This window comes from Ursus arctos, unplaced genomic scaffold, assembly GCF_023065955.2.
Source record: "Ursus arctos isolate Adak ecotype North America unplaced genomic scaffold, UrsArc2.0 scaffold_24, whole genome shotgun sequence".
NCBI classification, from domain to species: domain Eukaryota; kingdom Metazoa; phylum Chordata; class Mammalia; order Carnivora; family Ursidae; genus Ursus; species Ursus arctos.
The window spans coordinates 39541770-39557670 of NW_026622919.1; the positions used below are offsets into that span (position 1 = coordinate 39541770).

General features: G+C 36.5%; 1 protein-coding gene across 6 annotated transcripts in view; it reads right to left on the reverse strand.

Annotated features, from left to right (window-relative positions):
* The window catches only part of NF1 (neurofibromin 1), a 258716-nt gene that overhangs the window by 140694 nt on the left and 102121 nt on the right, over window positions 1–15901 (reverse strand). For 5 of the 6 annotated variants that reach the window (XM_026517664.4, XM_026517666.4, XM_048223273.2 and 2 more), the window contains exons 15-24: window positions 14635–14714; window positions 12993–13116; window positions 11510–11671; window positions 9476–9725; window positions 8878–8951; window positions 8569–8652; window positions 1707–2147; window positions 1179–1318; window positions 796–918; window positions 244–327 (exon numbers count right to left, since the gene is read on the reverse strand). In XM_026517664.4, coding sequence (XP_026373449.1) covers window positions 244–327; window positions 796–918; window positions 1179–1318; window positions 1707–2147; window positions 8569–8652; window positions 8878–8951; window positions 9476–9725; window positions 11510–11671; window positions 12993–13116; window positions 14635–14714 — 1562 coding nt within the window. The remainder of the gene's footprint in view (window positions 1–243; window positions 328–795; window positions 919–1178; window positions 1319–1706; window positions 2148–8568; window positions 8653–8877; window positions 8952–9475; window positions 9726–11509; window positions 11672–12992; window positions 13117–14634; window positions 14715–15901) is intronic. The other variant, XM_026517665.4, reaches the window with a different exon arrangement.

Here is a 15901-nt window from a genome sequence, read left to right on the forward strand (position 1 = left end):
AAATAGACAACACTAACTTTCCAAATAAAACTTTCTCACATTTGATTTTACTGAAAGTCTTTCAGTTAAAAATAGAAGATAAAAATTAATATATATAATTCAAATACAAAAGCCTGATATCCAAAAAACACATATTATAATAGCTATGATGAAGTAGTTATCAACACCCCAAGTAAACCTGCTAATACTTAATTAAAAGTCATCCTCTTTCTTGCATTTTCTTTTCTTTTTTTTTTTTTTTACCTTGTAAGACACTTTACGTCATCATCTGCTGCTTGGTTTGATGTTCCCATTACCCAGTCTGTCAGGTATTCTACCATCTTATTCCTATAGAATGGCAGGGAAAAGGAAAATAGCAACAATTTTTTTTTTAAGTCACACATACACTTCTAGTCATATAAATATTTTTTAATAGTGCAAATAATTTGCCAAATCACTCATGTGATATGACAGTTTCATAAAGAGAGATGGCTACTCCAACCCTAATGAGCAGAAGGGCACTAACAGGCAACGTGGGTACTGACCCTCCACCTGACACGGATTCCCTTAGCCAGGGTAGCAGTCTGGAAACAGAATCAAATTCTTAGCTCAAGTATAATTTAGAAAAAAGGAGCACTGCCATGGGTACAAAACTTTGGGAAACTTGAAAATACAGGACAAGAAAAATAAAAACATAAAATGCTGCTTTTTCCATCCCCACCTTTCCCATGATAATCAATCAAGTACCTACTATTTTTCTGTACTTCATTTCACATAGGATTTATAAGACCCCACTTTGCTCTTTTGAGGACTCACCTAAATTTCATCTCTTGACAAAATGAGAGGTCATCTCTCCTTGCCATCATTACCTCGACTAACTGACACAGTTTCGTTTTTATTTGAATTGCATGGACCATATTCCCAAGCACACGAACATATCTATTTAGAGACAGAAACATTCAGGGGGAAAAAATATCAGAAATAACAAAAGAGAAGATTTTTCTAAATCTTTAATCTCTAAGAAAAATGATTAAATGTAACTACAAAAACTGTAGTATTTTTATTTATAGGAGTACATATATTACTTCTGGTTACCTTATTGTCACATCCCAATTTGGGTGCAATAAAGAATGGCAAATTATTTCCCTAATAACTGTCAATACTGATGTGTTTCTGCTCCATGTCAGTAGAATCCTTACCTGACTAGATTTAACATCATTGTTTCAATGCTAGCTTGCCCCAGATGTTCTGAGCTGCCTTCAGTATGATTATCTAGTAAATTCTTCATTATAGCTATAGTTTGCTCCACAAATTGCGTATTGGTGTCAGTCAATAAAACCTATATAAAGAACAAAATACATTTTGGCATCAAGGCACAGCAGACAGACCATACGGAGATGAAACTGCCTGACCTAAATGTCATACACATGCAGAAATGCGCCCACAGGCATATATCCAAATAGGCACACAGACATACCGAGACACTCATACCCACACCCAAGACATGCATAACTCCTGGCCCACTCACACACTACAGTTTCCAAAAACCAAAACTGATCCTTACATTAGATGATTCTTTTTTCTGCAAATTTTTGCCTATTTTTAAAAAACTGTGAGTGATGTTCATGCCAGTATCAAATTAAATAATTTAAAAAAAAAAGGTTCATTATCAAACAAGTCACTCTATTCATAGGAAAGGGTAAGAAATAAAGCAGAGAACACTTTACCTGTCCTTGGGAGTCAAAAAACTTGCTGATGGTATTCTTCAATTTGTTAAACAGCATTGGATAAAGAGCAGGACTCAATTCAAGACCCACCAGGTCCTTAACATTGGTCCGTATTTGAAGTCCCACTTTCTCATGGTTACACACCATTAAGGATAACAGCCGATCCATAAATTTGCTGACAGGTGTATCTGCATTTCCCTCTGAAGACATCACTGAAATCATGGAACCCTTACGTTCACTGACTGGGCCCATGGGTGGGCTATAGGTTGCCAGGCCAGAATTGCTTCTCTGCTGCAGGCACACTCCCCCAAGGGCACAAAGGAAGCCAGTCATGTTGATCCATTCCTGTAGGGAGTCCGTGTCAGACAAATCTATGGATCCTCCTCCACTCACATGAGACATTCGCCTCTTAACAATGGTCTTGTGAAGGCTTTCAGCAGCCTAAACACAAAATTTTTATGGAAAGCATGAATTCAACCTCAATTGGTTGAGAGACTTGACAAAATTACTTTTTATCCAACATTTCTTCCATGACAAAAGAACACTTTTTTCCATTTAAAAAATCCAAATCTTCACTCTACCATTTCTAGTCACATCAAGCTATCTTACTGCCCGAGGCCAGATGAGCCTTACGGAACGGAGGTAGCGATGGACACACACGCACTATCAGATACAGAAGGTGGCTACAGAGTACAGCTCAGAAAGAAACATACGTTCCAATTATTTGCTTATATCAATTCCTGGACAGAGAGGCAATGTCTATGCTGCTTCAAGAAACATAAGCATTTGGAAATTTTCAACCAAGTACTGTGTGCACTTATTAGTGATGGCCCAAATTCAGGTGCTCTGGGACACTTTGCAAACACTGTACTACTATTAACAAAGACTCCGCGTGGCAAGGTAAGAGTAATCAAGCAAAAGAACCACTGAGCAGAAAGAGGCTGTAATGAAGGAAGTGCAGAAAGACAAGAAACAATACAAAAAAAAATCAAACTCTGTAAGAATCTGACTGAGAAGGAATCTTCAAAGAATTCCAATGCTGTTACTTTATGGAGTACAAATGAGAAAGAAAAACTCTTACTATGTGTGGCAAAGATTGTTTTCCAATTCACTTTTCCTTACACAGTGCTTACAAGCTAATACTCATCTTGTTACTGAGGACATATCAACCCAAGAAAGCAACATATTAGGGGCAGTCTGTGATATAAACGATGGAGAAGTACCACTGCATTTGCTTCCTTGTATGTTTGTTTTGTGGGAAAAACTAGCCTTTCTCCGAAGAAGGGCTGCTTTGAATGCAGAACTCCTGAGACTACCATTTCTTATGGCACATGCATTTATTCCAGTTGTCACTAATATTAGAACATGGCTACTCTCCCTCCTGTCGTGCAGTGCATTACCCCTTTTAGGACCTGGGTTATACGTATTTATGCAAGTTCTCTGAACAAGAGTAAAGACAGAATGCAGCTTGCAACATGGTGACTTGACGTGGAGCACAGTGAAAGAACTACTAGATACAATGCTCCACTTTGACAAAGAAAGCCTAGATCCTGCATTTTAATTTTATATTTTCTGTCATCTACTTTGTGAGGTTGGCTGGACTGAGTCAGACAGCAGATCAACTTCACACCTTCAATGATTTGTGCAATAAGGAATCACTGGTATCAGACACAGATACGTCCACTGCAAAAGAACTTGCAGGCTGGCTTATAAGCAACAGTGTGGTAGAGCATCTATTTGGACCAAATTTACATACTGAGATTATTAAACGGTGCCAAGTGATTCTGAATTTTTTTAGCAGCAGAAGGGCAACCGAGTACTCGGCATACTGACTGCATGTGAGCTGCAGCAGTGCTGAAACACTGTAATCAGTATAGCCATGACCTACTTCCTTTATTTATTAAGAATTTGGATCCAGTACCACTTAGACATCTCTTTAATCCAGTCGCAACTCTTGAGCCAAGTGTTCATGCTGAACAAACACTGTACTTGGCATTAATGTTAATTAAAGCATTATTTAAAAAAAAAAAGCCTTATGGAATAATGCAATAGCAGCTAAGGGTGAGCTATCTAAACAGAGTTCTTTTGCATCTTCATTAAATACTAAACTAAGTAAGAGGCAGAAGGGCTCAGAAGAGCAGATCCATCACCTTAGTCACCTGCAGCTGGTCCTTAAAATATTGATAATAGCGATACCCATCAAAGTGGAAGCAGTTTAACAATGAAATGGATGAACAACTTACTAACAGACACAAACGTGCAACAGTGACTTTCAGATACAGAGGAATCCATGCAGGGCAGTTCTGATGAAACTGCCAACAGTGGCAAAGATGAAGCAGTGCTCCTGGTAGCAGTAGTAGGCACAATGATGGATCTAGCAATGAGGTGAATTCTAGCCATGCAAACCAGTCAGCTGCGAGCCCTAGCAGGGAGCTACAGTCAGAAGACATTGCAAAGGGCAACCCTCTCAGGTCCCCTTCCTCTTTGGGAGCTTTGTATTATCGCTTATTAAACTTTGCTTTACTAGCACTCAAAAAAAGACGACAACGATGACAATGACAACATTGCAAATATTCAAGCCCTTAAGAAAGATGGAGATGACAATGATGGTCATAATCCTCCTAAAGTCAGTTGTGGTACAGATCTTCAGAACAGCAAGTTAGAAAATCAAGCAGGCATTTGCTTAGGGGATTCCCAAGGCCTGTCAGAAAAAAAATAGGACAAGCGACAGAATAGGAAAGGACCTGGTTTTTAACACTGAATCAATGCCATCAGTAAATAATCAAATACAAAGGCTAGATGCCTGTTTGTACTCTCCAGACCCAAAGCATGATATTTCAGGGGAAATAAACACCGCTCATATAGCACAAGCATCTCAAGAATCTTGTATTAAACACACTGGCGACTTTCTTGGGGAATGACTCATTTAACGGTCTACAATGTATTGGTCCCTAGCATCACCACCACCACCATCACTACCACCATGATGGGCATGTTGCTGATGATATGCTAAGTGCAGCTGACGTCAGTTGCAATAGCTCCCAGATCAGTGCAAAATCAGAAAAAACATGGCTGATGTTGATGAAGAATCTGGGTGTGAAGAGCAGCTAGTTCAGATTAATTCACATGCAGAACTAACATCTTTCCTCCAACAACATCTTCCCAATTTAGCATCCCATTTATGTCTTAGTCAAGGACCTGCAGTTCATAAACATCAATTCAACAGTAATGCTCTAACAGACATTAATCTGGATAATGTTTGCAAGAAAGGAAACACTTTATTGTAGGATACAGTTCAAGATATGACTCAATCTTTCTGAAGGATTAAAAAATGAAGCAGAAAAACTTCTCTGTCCCTTAGTATGTTGATTTACAGACAGATTCAAGTGAGATTCACTGAAGGCTGCCTTGAAAATGTAGGCAACAACAGGTAAAGAGGAATTTTTTACATGGTAGTCAAAATTCATTTCGTATATTCTTATTTGACTAGGTGTGGTGAATTTGCAGCATTTAATGTACTATTATCAACAGGTGTTTTAGTAATTGTAGTTTTCACAATAGGTTTAAAGACTTTTCTCTCACAGGGTTCATATTTTATCACTCAGCCTCGGTTAATTCAGTACTTTTTGGCACTCTTGATTAGATCGCCAACAGAAGCAATAATACTTATTCTCTTCTTGCTTCTAGGAACATAGTAGTGTTTTCAAATTACAGTTAAATGTTCTTGAACTGTGTCATGTTATATATATTTTTAAAAGGCTAAATAAGTTAAACTTAAGCTGAAATAGAAACATTTTGATAATGGCATTCTTCTTCCATCTGAGTGGATCTTTTGTGTCTTGATTTCTGCAGTACATAAAGAGTTAGGTTAGTGTTTTTCTCTAGTTCGAATTGTTTATTTATATACTTCTTAATGGGGTTCAAATGAATACTACAAATTTCTTGCTTTTCAGGTCTGTACCACTGGTATAATTTTACATTTCCCTTGATAATGTTCCATTCTTTGGCATAGTGAATTCAGTTATTAGCTGCATACATTATATTATAGTAATACAATGTTTTCAGCTTACCTCTGCACAGGCCTGATATAAATATCTAATACTAATGAATATTTAAATACTTCAAAACTTTTTTTTACCTAATTGAATTAGAAAAGGTATATGCAATATTTTACTTTCTGCTTTTGGTCTTTAAAGGGCTCGAATTTGATAATCACAATAGAGAAACTGTTCGCGTAGGAATAAGAAACCACTAGTAGACCTCTGTTAGTGAGTCCATTTGGCACATACTCTTTAAAAGGAATGCTTTTATTTTTTTTCTTTCAAGTTTTTATTTAAATTCCAGTTAGTTAACATAAGGTGTAATATTAGTTTCAGTAAAATGAATGCTTTTAATGGCTGGATGATATTTCATCAGTTACAGAGGTGCTATAGCAATTAATTTTAAAACATTAATTGTCTTTTAAAAATCTTTGTGAAACCACCAGTTTTTCAAGCAGTTGTTGTATCAGTTTATATTCCCCATACATGTATCTGCATACCCTATGACCAAGCAATGCCACTGTTAAGTATGTACTTTACAGAAATAAATCTAGATGGTCATCAAAAGACACACTGAAGAATGTTCATAGCAGAAATATTCAAAGTAACTAAAATTCTTTGTATAGCAATCCAATGCCCAAAGAGAGTAGAAAGGAAAATTAAATTGTGGGCTGTGTGTTGAATGAAATAGTTAGAGCAATAACAGTGAATGAACGACAATGGTATGGAATAGTGTGGATGAGTCTGAGTGAAAGAAGCCAGACATAAGAGACTATATCTCTAGCACTCAATTTATATCAAGTTTACAAACAGGAAAACTACTGTATTTAGGAGTTAGCATAATGGTTACTCTTGGGTTGTTAGTGAGTAGAAGAGGGGCACAATGAAGGCTTCGATGTGCTGGTAATGGTTTCTTTTTATTTTTTTTAAAGATGTATTTATTTGATAGAGAGAGAGCATAAACAGGGGGAGGGGCAGAAGGAGAGGGAGAAGCAGAATCCCCACTGAGCAGGATGCCCAATGTGGGGCTCGATCCCAGGACCTTGGGATCATGACCTGAGATGAAGGCAAATGCTTAACCAACTGAGCCACCCAAGCACCCCGGTAATGATTTATTTCTTGATGTGGGTGTTGGTTGCACAGGTTATGTTCACCTCCTACTATTTTGAACTGTCGCTTAGATTTATACATCTTTTTGTATGTATGTTATATTCCAATAAAAAAACAAAGTCCAAACCTAAGATTACCATATACATTTTTTTAAGAGCCACTAATATTTTTTGTCATAGACTAATACACTAACCCAGAATATCAAACTTCTTTTAAAAAGCTTTGACTCACATGAACGAACCTTGCAAACATTATGCCAAGTGGAAAACAACAACAGTCATATTGTGTGAAATGTGCAGAACAGGCAAATCTACAGAAAGCAGACTGGTGGCTCCCTAGGGTCGGGGGGAAGAAGGAGATTAGGGAATGACAGCGCAAGTATATGGGGTTTTTTTAAACTGGGGTGATGGTTGTGCAACTTTGTAAATATACTTTGGTTTTGTCTTTCTTCATGGTCCATGATGCCAGCTGAGGTTGTCGGTATCAGTACAATGCAACCAAACTGGCAGGACCGGAGCAGAGTATTCTGTTATTCTTCTAGACCTTTGAGTTGTAAATCAAATGTGATCACTCCACACTTGTTTAACACCTCCCTGTGAAGTTCACAACAATTTTCCCAGCTCTCTGATAATCAATGATTTCAAATTCATCAATGTAACCATGCTTCATCATCATAGTCAGAAACTGGGCGATGACTTTGGAACATGGCCTAATGAGAACCTGAGTTTGCCTCTCTTTTTGGCACCACTGATGCTCTTGAAAGCATCTGCCAGGATGTTCATGCATACCATTATGGTGACACAGAAAGGTGGAAGAAAGTAACAGTACATTTTAAATGAGTGAACTGTATGGTATGTAAATTATATCTCAACATAACAGTTATCCACCCAAAAAAGCTTTCATCCGAAGGCTACATGTCCTCTCCAAATGACATTAGGTACATACTTTTGCTTTACAAAAACAGAACTTTTTTTCCTTGCCCTAATTAAGCATGACAAGAAAAAAGCAATGGGAGGCTAACCAGTTTTTCTAAAACACCTAACGAGAGCAATATATGGCCATTACAAATCAATTATACACAAATACCAATTAATTATTAATTTCTGGGGTAACAGATGAAAATAGTTGAATGAAATGTCCAAATGTTTAAATTTCACTTAACCTATGGGTTCAATCTTCTGCCCACCAGATCCCTTAATTAGAATGCCTAACTAAATAGTAAAATGTATTGTTTCAATTTTAATTTATTTTCTCTACCTTTGTCGTCCCTTTCCTGGAAAGTCCGTGAAATACTCCGATGGAGAAATAGAAGGAAAGAGGGTAAAGGAGTGGTCTCTACCATAAATCATCTCTAGCTGGTGCTGGCCAATATTTCTGCAAAAATGGCAACGTCTGATATCTGTGCTGTCTAATACAGTAGAAAATTGCCACATGTGGCTAATGAGTCCTTGAAATGTGGTTACTGGATGACTGAGAAACTGAATTGTAACTGTATTTAATTTTAATTAATTTAAATTTTCATTTAAACTTAAGTAGCCACATGTGACTAGTGACCACCATAACAGTGCAGTTCTAGACGAGCCACAACTAAGTAACAGTCTTACGACAACTATACACATACTATACTAACAGTGACTCAAAAGAGTATCGAAGTGAAGTACATGTGTCTAGCAGATCACTTAAAAGACAAAAAATCAACTTTACAAACTCACCTGGCCATCTTCCATTTTAGCTTTTGGGTAGTTGAGGATTAGTTTTGTAGCTTGTTCCCACTTTGCATGCGTATCTTCCCAAGCCTAAAATGAAGGCAATTACCACTTGAAAGCAACTTTAAACCTAGAACTAAAAATCAATCAGCAGGAGACAGGTCTCAAACTTGGTACACATTATAATATCCTACTCGTAATACACGCAGATCTTAGATTTGCTTCAAAAGCTATTCCGTCACACACACATGACACGAGGCTTCTACATTTGCGGGTGGGGGCCTGGGAGGGCTGTTTCTGTTGCTAAGGGCATACCTCAGTGTTTCCTGCAGTGGGATGCTCAATGCGCCTTAGAAGTGCCATCACTCTCTTCTGAAGTGCTGCTCTTCCTAAGCAAAGACAACAGCAAATCAACTTATTGCACTTAGAGCCCTGCTTGCCAAGGGAAGCCCTGGCGAGCCCAACCCATAAGGCAGAGTAGGAGGAGGGGAATGAACGCTTCAAATGACAAAGGTGAACACTTCCTTTTGCCAGCTTCACCGGAAAGGTATTTAACTTGGACTCTACAATGTCCGCAGCATAAAATAACTATTCCCACCTATATTTACTCAAAACATGTGCCAGTGTTTAAAACTTCACTATATTTAGCTCAGCCACAGTAAATTATAAAATTTGTAACTGACAGCAAGTTATACTGCCAGTTTTTAAACAAATGTACTAAATATTAAAAGCTCAGTGAGAAGTTAACAATTTATTTCAAATGCTATTTACTTTCACCCTATCTTGTATAGAAAAGGATTTCAGGTAAGCTATCTGAATGAACCCTATAAGCTTAGAAAGCAGTTAGCACCATCAGATGTCGTGTGATTTAAGGCAAACTGAGTGGGATGTGGGGAACACTATCCACATTTACCTGTTGACATCATATTGCTGACAGAGGCAAATTCCATAAACGTGTTATAGTTGGGCAAGAAGTTGTGCACCGACACCTCATCCACCCCACACCGGATATCTGCTTCCTCGCAGAGGTGGCGGAAACAGGACATGGCCACCAGGACAGCTTCAGTGTCAGGGCTCCACAGAAACATGTACAGGGCCACTTCTAGTTTAGTCTGAGCTTGTCGGCAGATCGGCGGGGTGCCGCTGCACCCTGCTGCACTATCCTGGGAGTCAGGGATGGGAGGCATTATGTTGGCAACTTAGGTAATTTTATTTACAAAATCCAACAATGCAACATGCTATGTACCATATATGTCTGCATACAATAACCCACAAAAGCTTTCCCCTGCAATCATGACAGCAATTTTCAAACCTCGAAATATCTCGTCTGAGTGAGAAATGAGATTATCTAGACCAACATCATGCTACTATTTGCCCAATTTCAAGTCAAACAGGTATTATCTTATTCCAGATTCTAGAAATGCAGATTAAGCCAACACAAACACAAGTAAAGCACCCACAGCATAAATCTGAATGAAAAATGCAATGCACTCCCAACTCAACTATAAACGACAAAGGAAGTAATAAGAAATTCTATCTACCTACTGGGGGAAGAAATAAAGTGCACTAAAATGAGGGCACAAACAAAAAGTAAATACTGCTGTAGAAGATACACTTGATTCTGGATTACATACTCCCAAAAGAAATCTTCATTTATAAAATGAATATAAATTCCACAGTTAACACAGACAACAGTAAACCCTGAACTGGTTATTTGTTGTTTTGTCCTTAACAGAAGATTATACTGAAAATTAGGGATAAAAAAGCTTTGGTCTGTACTTCTTGATCTTCAAGCCTAACAACAGAATGCCAGTGGTAAAGTGGACCCGCAAGATCTTCTGTGGAATATCAACACAACCAAGATTCCCACAGGCTATAGAATGGCAAAGATTCAGAAAGTTAACCTAACCACCCTGCAACAAGGCTGTGAATGCATACTGCGGACCTTCCCATGAAAAAAGAACTGATATTCATCTCCACTGATAAGGATTAAAGAATGTACTCTCTAGAATGGGAGCTGCATACTAAATGCCAGCAATGTTTTTAACAGTAAAGATACCATTAAAAAAAAAAAAAAAGATTTGGTCTATAAAAGCAGTTCTTTTGTAATGATTTAATATTTTCACTTATATTATGGTTTTTATTTTTTATTTATTTTATTTTAATTAACATATAGTGTATTATTGGTTTCAGAGGTACAGATCTGTGGTTCATCAGTCTTACATAACACCCAGTGCTCATTACATCACATGCTCTCCTTAATGTCCACCACCCACTCCCCCCCACCCCCCTCCCCTCCAGCAACCCTCAGTTTGTTTCCTATGATTAAGAGTCTCTTATGGTTTGTCTCCCTCTCTGATTTTGTCTTGTTTTATTTTTTCCTCTCTTCCCCTATGATCCTCTGTTTTGTTTCTTAAATTCCACATATCAGTGAGATTGTATGAGAATTCTTTCTCTGATTGACCTTTACTGTGATTTTTAAAAAGAATTATGCACACAAATAAAAACCACAAATGCTTATCTGTAACATCAAGCAAAATGCTTTACCTCCCAGTAACTTTGTATTTTTGGTAGTCGGTACAACTTCTAAACTTCTGGGATATGAATGGTCTTCCTTTATGCAGTAGAGGTTTATAATAATTATAGCTATCAGTTATAGCTTGTTAAGTGTCAAATAATCAAGTTGCTATTTACACGAATCTCATTTAATCCTCACAACAATTCTGGGGCATAAATTTTTATTATCTCCATTTTAAAGTTGATGAACTGGGTCACAGAGATGTTAGGAACTTGCCTGAGGTTCCACAAAGAGCAGTAATGGAACCACAGTCTAAGCAGTTCTTTATCACGCTATATTATCTAGTTGAAATTTACCAAAGTTCATTCAGGAAAAAATATACAGCACAGATGACAATGACACAAGAAAACTACGAAAGGGGCTGCTTACCATGGATGAGTTTCCTTTCCCCTTCCGAAGAGAGGCTCCAGGAGTACAAGAAGGTAGTAGTTCTTCATGATTCATGGACATCTGACCAGTAGTTCCACTCGAAGGAACATCACATCCTACCCCATAAAGGAAGAGAAAGTGACAGGAACTTCTATCTGCCTGCTAAAAAGAAAAAAATAAGTAAGCCTTCTCTGAAGCACTGATAACCAAGAAAAATAATTACATAATACAAGCTGTCTTCCTGTTTGAGACTATCCTGGAAAACCTCTCATCCCAACTCCCACCCCTTACCTTGAAGAATAGGCACTAGAAACCCAGTAGTACAAATAATGTTTGTTCAATGTCTTTGAAACTCCTCTTAGCTTTTCACCCTTCAAAGCATCAGGAACAACAGATTCTAGAAATGCAAAATTAACATTTCTAGATCTAACATGGACAGAAGTAAAACAGCAACACATAAATCTACCATGTGGAAAATATAATGTACTTCTCAGTCAATTATAAATGACAAAGATTTTCTCCCACAGGATTTTATCCTGTGATATGTCAGGATAATTGGAAGCTGGCTCTTCTGAGATTAAGTTCCTCTGGACCAGTAATTAACTCTGGTTTATAAGGCACGTATGTTGCAGGGGTAACTTTACTGACCAGACTACTACAGATTGATTACTGGATTACTAATGCTTATACTCTGGAGAATTATAACCCAGACAAGGGTATGAAACCCTGAAGTCTACCCAGATGCCAACTCACCATTAGACTATCTGTAAACAAAAAATTTAACAAGCTGCATGGTACACTGAAAAGCATGAATTTAATACGTTTAAGATTTTTTTGTAGCTATGATTCTAGAAACGGATAAAAATTCATTGGATCAAATACTCCTGAAATTACGACACAATAGAAAAAAATTTAACTGACTTCAGAAACTTTATGTTAAAAGAAATTTAAGGCTCTTCTCTAACCCCGTAAAACCCTGCCCCATGTTTTAACAGGAATCAAAACTTCTCACTCAACCCTAGGGAAGAATACTCAGATATTCGAAGAGGTGAAACTGTTATGACAGGAATATAAATAAACTTAGATTAAACACCCTCAACCTCTTCCCTTCAGATAATTGATAGATAACATTCTCTGGACTAGCCTAAGCCATAAAATTCAAGCCTTATGCACAAACTTAAGATGGAATATGTTTCTCAACTTAATTTGGTTATAGCAGCCCGACTCCTCCTACACCTAGACCCCACAGAGTCCTGCTTAACTCAGCTAGAATTTATCAGGATTGTAGCTTTAAGGACAAAGGCTCAGAATAATTTTTAAAATGTTAACTTGTCAGTCATCATCCTCTGGCACATATATTTCCCTGGAAGACTTTGTAGACAGAAAGAGCTAAAATAGGACTTAATTTGGCTAATATGCACTTCCTAAATCTATCCCATTACCCCCAAATATTCTTCCATTTTAAAGATGTCATTTTGCCTACCTTATTTTTAAGAAGAAATTTATTCCTGCAGATCAAAATTTCCCGCAACCATTTGAGAATTTCTGTGCTACTAAGCATTTGATGGCTAGTTAATTTCTTGCAGATGTAAAAAAGCATTTGAGAGCTGCAATAATATAAAGTTCATTGTTATCAGTATCGTCAATAAATAACCTCACAGAGAGCTATTCAGTACATAAGAATGACATTCTCTCATAACGGATACAAGTTTAGAGAAGCTAGGATTTGTTTTAGAGAAATGGTTATCAAAATGTTAACAGCATGATAATCAAAGGAAATAAGTCTACAAACTACATTAAAAAAAAAAAAGCAAGTAATTCTAAATCCTCTAAACCCCCAAATTCCCAATTGTTTCATCCATGCATCCCATCTTTGCAGGAGACTCAAGAAGAAATGACAGATCACGTGCACAGCAGAGACTGTATGTAAACCCAGTTTACCGGTCTAGAGCAGGGATCTGCAAACAACTGTCTGTAGGCCAAATCCAGTCCTTATTTGCTTTTGTAAATAAAGTGTTAGTGGAACATGGCCATACCCGTTCATTTACATATCGTCTCTGGCTGCTTTCACGCTCCAACAGTGGAAGTGAATAGTTCTGACAGAGACTAGCTGGCCCACCAACCATACAATATTTACTACCCAACCTTTTAGAGAAACATTTGCTGATCCCTACTCTACAGCCACACTGTCCAACACGGTAGCCACTAGCCAGCCACATGTAGCTACTGAGCATATGAAATATGGCTTTCCCAAATTGAGATGTGCTGTAAGTGTGAAACAATGAAATTTTGAAGACTTGATGAAAAAAAACAATGTAAAATATCTCAATAACTTTTATATTGATTACACTTTGAAATACTTTCTAGATATATGTACTGGGTTTAAAAATATTATTACAATTAATACTACCTGTTTACTCTCTGTAATGTGGCAACTAGAAAAGTTTAAATTACATACGTGATTCACATTATATTACTATCAAAGAACACTGCTGTGTGTGTAGGATTTAACTCAGCTGCCAGGTGACTTAGTGCGCCCACCTCTATGAGGAGATAATGACAAAACCTGAGGCTTACACATTCCCATTTTTCTCAATATGTTGCCTTTGTGCTCTCTAAAAGATAATAATTTATATAAGCAGGAAATAAATTATAAAATTCTCTATATATTTTTACCTTCTAAGGCAGATGTTCACTATTAATTCACCTACCAAAATCACTGGTGTCATGTGAAATTAATGAATGACCATAGTTTTAAAAACAAACTTAATATTACAAAGTTTTAACACTCTAAGCTTATAATTGTAATTAACAATTTAAAACACAGTTGTAACTACAGAGAAATCTGAAACAATAGAATACGCCAAGTGACAGTACTCTACAGTTGGGTAATAAAATTTAGCACAATTTTTTAAAATTTACTTTCTAAATTGCTGTGATTGCAATGCTCACAGTTAAAACAAGGAGTAATCTAATTAATAATTTCAAGTCAAATAAAATACAAAATCATAAAACCTCTGTAAATAAACTTTTACAATAAACCAAGTACTAAGGTTAATACCTAAACACAAAAAAAAAACTAAATAAAATTTTAAATTGAATTAAAAAAATAAAAGTACATATACCTAATTTCCCAAAATGTTTCTACAGGAGCATCAGGATTCCACAAATCGATGCTATCTAACTGATGAAGAACCAGCAGAGCCTGAATTTTAAAAAAAGAGAGAGAAGAGTTACTCAGAAGTTTTTTGGTAAATATAACACTGGAGTATTTATCTCACAAATGCTAACGAATCACGTTATTTAACTGCACTCCTAACACACAGTATGAAGCAAAAGAGAAAAACTCTGAAGAACCGAAATCTCTAGGGAATAATAACTACAGAATCAAATCATTTTAATTCCTATCATTCCTACTTTAAATGGCATACAGGGATACAGTTAAATGACTGATGAATTCGGAGGAGCAATATAAACATGTAAAAATTGCTTTAAGACACAAACTAAGGAATTTCAATAAGTGTCAAAGAACTCAATGGAACAAAAAATTAATCCCTAAGTAAGGAGAGCTCGCCAAAATTAATACACACAACAGTACTTTACTTCAAAGCCAAAAGACAAAGTAGAAGTTATCTTGTTCACCACAAATTCTTTTGTAACAGAAAAGATCAATTATTTCCAAAAACAAGAGAGAGAAGGGAGCAAAACAGGCTTTGCATTTCATAGCAGATTATTCATTCTAAAATATTCCAATTGACAAGAGAATTGAAATTGGAATTTGGTTTACAGAACATTAACAGGAATTAAATAATTTACTTAAAATATACAACTAACATACAAAAACACTATTATTAAATAAATTTAAACCACCAAAGTATAAAATGCAAAACTAGACTCTTCCTTGAGACCTGCCCCCTCCTACGTCCAATTCCACAAAGCTGTCCCCAGAGGGACACCAATGAGCTGTGCATATTCTTCTCAGTCCCTGGTCAGTATATTTGGTGAGTCTTTACTCCCCTTTAAAGCCTTTTATTAAAACGCCAGTAAAATGCTGTTTGGAACAAATAATGAGAACTAATTTCTTCTTCTCTTAAAAGTAAATCAAATGTATAAGCTGCTAATATTTGTGTTGATAATCTGCCTTATATTAGGAAAAGATATATAAATGTCTAACCTTAGACCTCTTTATAATTCTAAAACTTATAAATGATATAAACACCAGACCTATATTATCTTATTTCACTTTTATTGTAATTAATTTTAGATACATAATGAAAACTTAAATTCACCATGAGAATCTTCAAAAATTATATAGTTTGTAGCTCTCATACCAAGGAGAAAACAAGACAAATTTATATTCAATTGTCACTATTGTGTACAAACAGTACAATT